Below are 4,303 nucleotides of genomic sequence, written 5' to 3'. Positions count from 1 at the left end.
TGTCATGTTGCGCGCGTCGCGGCTGCCGACGAAATGGCCCGTACGGGCATTGAGCGCCCGTATTTACGCCACCTGCGGCCGGCGGCATGTAGCGAGTGGCGGGGAAAGATTACCCCCACCACTCCGAGGCAGCCGGCGCGGGTGGGATGGCCGACTCACGGAGCTCGACGCGCACCGCTTTATAAGGCGGTCAAATGGAAATATTAAATCAGTTGAGTTCCTAACTCTGAACAGTTCACACGTGTTTTATTCCGTTCTCCGTCCTGTTCGCCTTCCTGCACTTCGCTCTTCGCTCCGCTCTGCCTGCTGACTGCCTTCGCCTCTCTGCACCACTTGGACCGGGTGGAAAGTCCTTTTCAGGGCTATTGAGGTTGACTTGCGGTCGGCGCAGCTGTGCTCCTACCTTCCGACTTTGTCTTTGGCTCTGTCTGGGAGGGCGGCTTCCCACTTACGCCGGGAAGCTTGACTGCGGCAGACGCGGGTGACGAACCGGCGAAACTTTCATCGTGGTAACGCGTACGTTACATTTGGTCCTTCGGAGCTAAGGATCGTCGCCAGTGGTCTCCAGTCTACAACACACCTACAGCATGCCGGTCAACAGATCGCCTGTGTCGACGCGTTCGGGAACGCGTCGAGACGCCGGCACGGAGCACGAAGAGGAGCTTCAGGAGCCCCAACCGGGGTCTGTACGAGCACATCAGGAGGAGCCCCAGCCAGGGCCTTCACACGACTGCCAGGAGGAGCCTCATCAAGGACTTCTGGAGGAACAAAAGGACTCGGACGAGGAATCCGCACCCTCGGAGCGGTCCATCTCATCGGCGACATTTCGCCGACAGATGGAGGAACGCGAGGCGCATCACGAGAGGCAGGTGAGCAGCCTCAACGAGATCATCGCCGCGCTGAAGGCCGCCAACGCGAGAGAGGACGCCAGACGAGACATGGCAACCCCCCTCACGCCCACCATCGAGAGGGACCTCACATCGCACGGGACGTCGGAACCGGCTCACAAGCCGCTGCCGCTGACGTCAGACGCGTCTAGGACCGACGCAGCCCTCAGTACGAGGGAGGCTGCCGCCGCACGCCACGCCGCACGCTACGCCGCTGATCCGGAGGATACCGGAGCGGCGTACATCCAGCAGCCGAGCCACTACGACAGCAGCCGGGCGAGAGACGGGGCCGCTTGGAAGCGCCCTGTCACCGACGCGGAAGCAGCCTTCAGCACAAGGGAGGCCGCCGCCGCACGCCACACCACACGCTACGCCGCTGATCCGGAGGACACCGGAGCGGCGTACATCCATCCACCGAGCCACTACGACAGCGGCCGGGTGAGAGACGGGGCCGCATGGAAGCGCCCTGTCGCCGACACGGAAGCAGCCTTCAGAGCAAGGGAGGCCGCCACCGCACGCTACGCCGCTGATCCGGAGGACACCGGAGCGGCGTACACACTTCCGCCGAGCCACTACGACAGCGGCCGGGTGAGAGACGGGGTGCCACGGAGGCACCCGGTCGCAGAGGCGGACTCCAGGACGAAGGAGGCCGCCAACACACGCTACGCCGCTGATCCGGAGGACACCGGAGCGGCGTACACATTTCCGCCGAGCCACTACGACAGCGGCCGGGTGAGAGACGGGGTGCCACGGAGGCACCCGGTCGCAGAGACGGACTCCAGGATGAAGGAGCCCGCCAACACACGCTACGCCGCTGAGCCGGCCTACGCCGGAGCGACAAACGCACATTTACAAGGCCGCTACAATGAGCGGCATCGGGACAATGAGGCGCCACCTGCACACAGCCGAAGGGAGGACGCCGACGTACGCTACGCCGCCGGGCCAGGCGAGCCCGTAGCGGCACGTACTATACCACTGGGGGGCTACGAGTTTCGTGACCCGGTGAGCGCGTGGGTACAAGAGGGGCTACCCACGGAATACATGCCGCCGGGTGCCACCGGCGAGCCTGTGACAAAATACAGACAGCCGCCGGAGTGGCACACGTTCATGGCGAGGCAAACCGGCGCTAGGGATCTACCGCAATTCTCCGGCGACCCGCTAGAATGGCGAATATTTAAGGCGCAATTTGATCAATCGACACAGATGTGCTCCCTTACAAACGCGGAGAACATTCTCCGTCTGCAACGAGCCCTCACAGGACGGGCCAAGGCCACAGTGTCGTCTTTGCTGGTAGATCCCCGAAATGTGCCGGACATTGTGAAGATGTTAGAGGCCGCCTTTGGACACCCGGAGATCGTCGTGGACAGAGTACTGGAGCGGATAAGAAAACTCCCTAAACTGGCCGACAACGCATCCCTGGAGGCCCTGACGGACTACGCGGTCGCGATAAGAAACGTCGTATCGACCGTAGAGGGCCTCGATGGAAGCCACCTCTCCTCCCCGAAGCTTCTGTCCGAGATGACTCAGAAGCTGCCACGAGTCGAGAGGATGATGTGGATTATGTCACGAGCGGATACCGTGAGAAAAGCTACCCCCAGGGATCTGGCACTGTGGCTAGCGAGACTGACCGGTGCAATACCGAATGCGGGTTGCATCGGGATCAGCACGGAACCCGCCCGAGTGGAGAAAAGGCGTACCCAAGAAAGGCACGTGTTTCTCACTCAGGACAAAAAATGCCTGTTCTGCGACATGAGTGGACACGCATTCGGACAATGCCGGAAGTTTCTCCGGAAAACGGTAGAGGAGAGGTGGACAATTGTGCGTGCCAAGTTCGTGTGCTACGGATGCCTGGAACCGGGACACAAAACGACCACCTGTGAAGCGGCGAAGTGCGACGAGTGCCACGGGCGGCATCATCGGTCGCTACACCGCGAGAGAGTGGACAGTACGCCGAACGAGCAAGTCTTATTGACAAGGCGGACGGAAGTCCCAGTGACCTTCAAGGTAGTGCCAGTAACCTTGAAGGGCCCGCGTGGGTCAATGGAGATCCACGCACTACTAGACGAGGGTTCATCGGTAACTCTCCTCGAGGAGGATGTCGCCCGTGCAGTGGGCGCCACCGGGGCCTGCGAGGAGTTGAGACTCATCGGTGCCAGTGGGAACACGGACACGCTACAGTCACAGCGTGTATCCGTAATCCTCGTTAAAGGAAACAAAGAATTTGGTGTCCAGGCACAGACGGTGCGGGTCATGGATCTGCCGCACCGCAACCGAAAGAGCACCAAGACACACGGGCCAGGCATCAAGCCGAAGATGTTAATCGGTCTTGATTACGCCACCCTAATGGTATCTACAGGCCCGCCAGTCCTACAAGAGGACGGGCGGCTAACCATCGAGACGGCCCTAGGAGCCGTCACCTACGGCGGGGCTGTGCACCCCGCCTTTGAATTACCCCCAGACGGCCAGGGTGAAAGGGACTTAGCGGAACTGGTAAAGAAGAGCTTCGCCGTTGACTCGCTAGGTGTAACCACCCTGGAACGTTGCCGCGCCGCAGATGTGCGAGCGGCGGAGCTCATGAGCAGCTCAACCACACAACTACCATCCGGACGATGGGAGACCGGTTTACTGTGGGCGAAAGACGGAGATTCTTTGCCCTGCAACCGGCAAGCAGCCATGAAGCGGCTGCACTCCCTGGAAAATAAACTACGGAAGGATCCGATACTGGCGATCGCATATCGCGCCAAGATGGCGGACTACATTGAAAAGGGATACGCCGTCAAACTAAGCCGCGAGGAGGTAGACGCCCACCATTCGCGCAAATGGTACCTGCCCCACTTCGCGGTGACAAACCCCAACAAGCCTGGCAAGATAAGGGTCGTGTTCGACGCCGCCGCCCAGTTCCAGAGGACGGCGTTGAACGACCATCTACTGACGGGACCTGACCTGCTTTCATCCCTCCTCGGAAACGTGATCCGCTTCAGAGAGGGACGAGTAGCCATCGCGGCCGACATACGGGAGATGTTCCTGCGGATAAGAATCCGGGAAGCCGACCAGCAATCGCAGCGGTTCCTATGGCGGACGCAGGACGGGCAGGAGCCCGACACGTTTGTCTTCGCGTCCATGATGTTTGGAGCGAAGTGCTCACCCAGCAGCGCGCAATTCGTGCGAAACACAGTCGCACGAGCACACGCGAAAGAATTTCCCGCCGCAGCAGAGGCGATCGAGCACAATATGTACATGGATGACTACCTAGACGCCACAGACAGCGAAGAAACAGCTGCAAGCCTGGTACGAGATGTTACCCTCGTACTCGGCAATGGCGGGTTCCGGCTCACCGGGTGGGCTTCAAACAAACCAGATGTCCTGGAAGAAGTAAAGGCCGACGACCGGGCCAATACAGCAGTCACCATAGGGGA

The 4,303-nt window shown here is 60.7% G+C and overlaps 1 protein-coding gene across 1 annotated transcript; it reads left to right on the top strand.

The window, feature by feature from the left end:
* Positions 1-587: 587 nt before the first annotated feature.
* Positions 588-4,289, top strand: LOC148271160 (uncharacterized; the record flags this gene model as incomplete). The annotated part of the gene is made up of 2 exons (XM_088241762.1): positions 588-1,056; positions 1,657-4,289. Coding segments are annotated over exons 1-2 (3,102 nt in total), but the record flags the coding sequence as incomplete, so codon positions are not given.
* Positions 4,290-4,303: the final 14 nt, after the last annotated feature.

The sequence above is a fragment of the Micrasema longulum genome, unplaced genomic scaffold (genome assembly GCF_059751315.1).
Source record: "Micrasema longulum isolate JH-2025_06_02 unplaced genomic scaffold, ASM5975131v1 h1tg003056l, whole genome shotgun sequence".
Taxonomy (NCBI): Eukaryota; Metazoa; Arthropoda; class Insecta; order Trichoptera; family Brachycentridae; genus Micrasema; species Micrasema longulum.
This window is presented reverse-complemented; position numbering and strand designations above follow the sequence as displayed.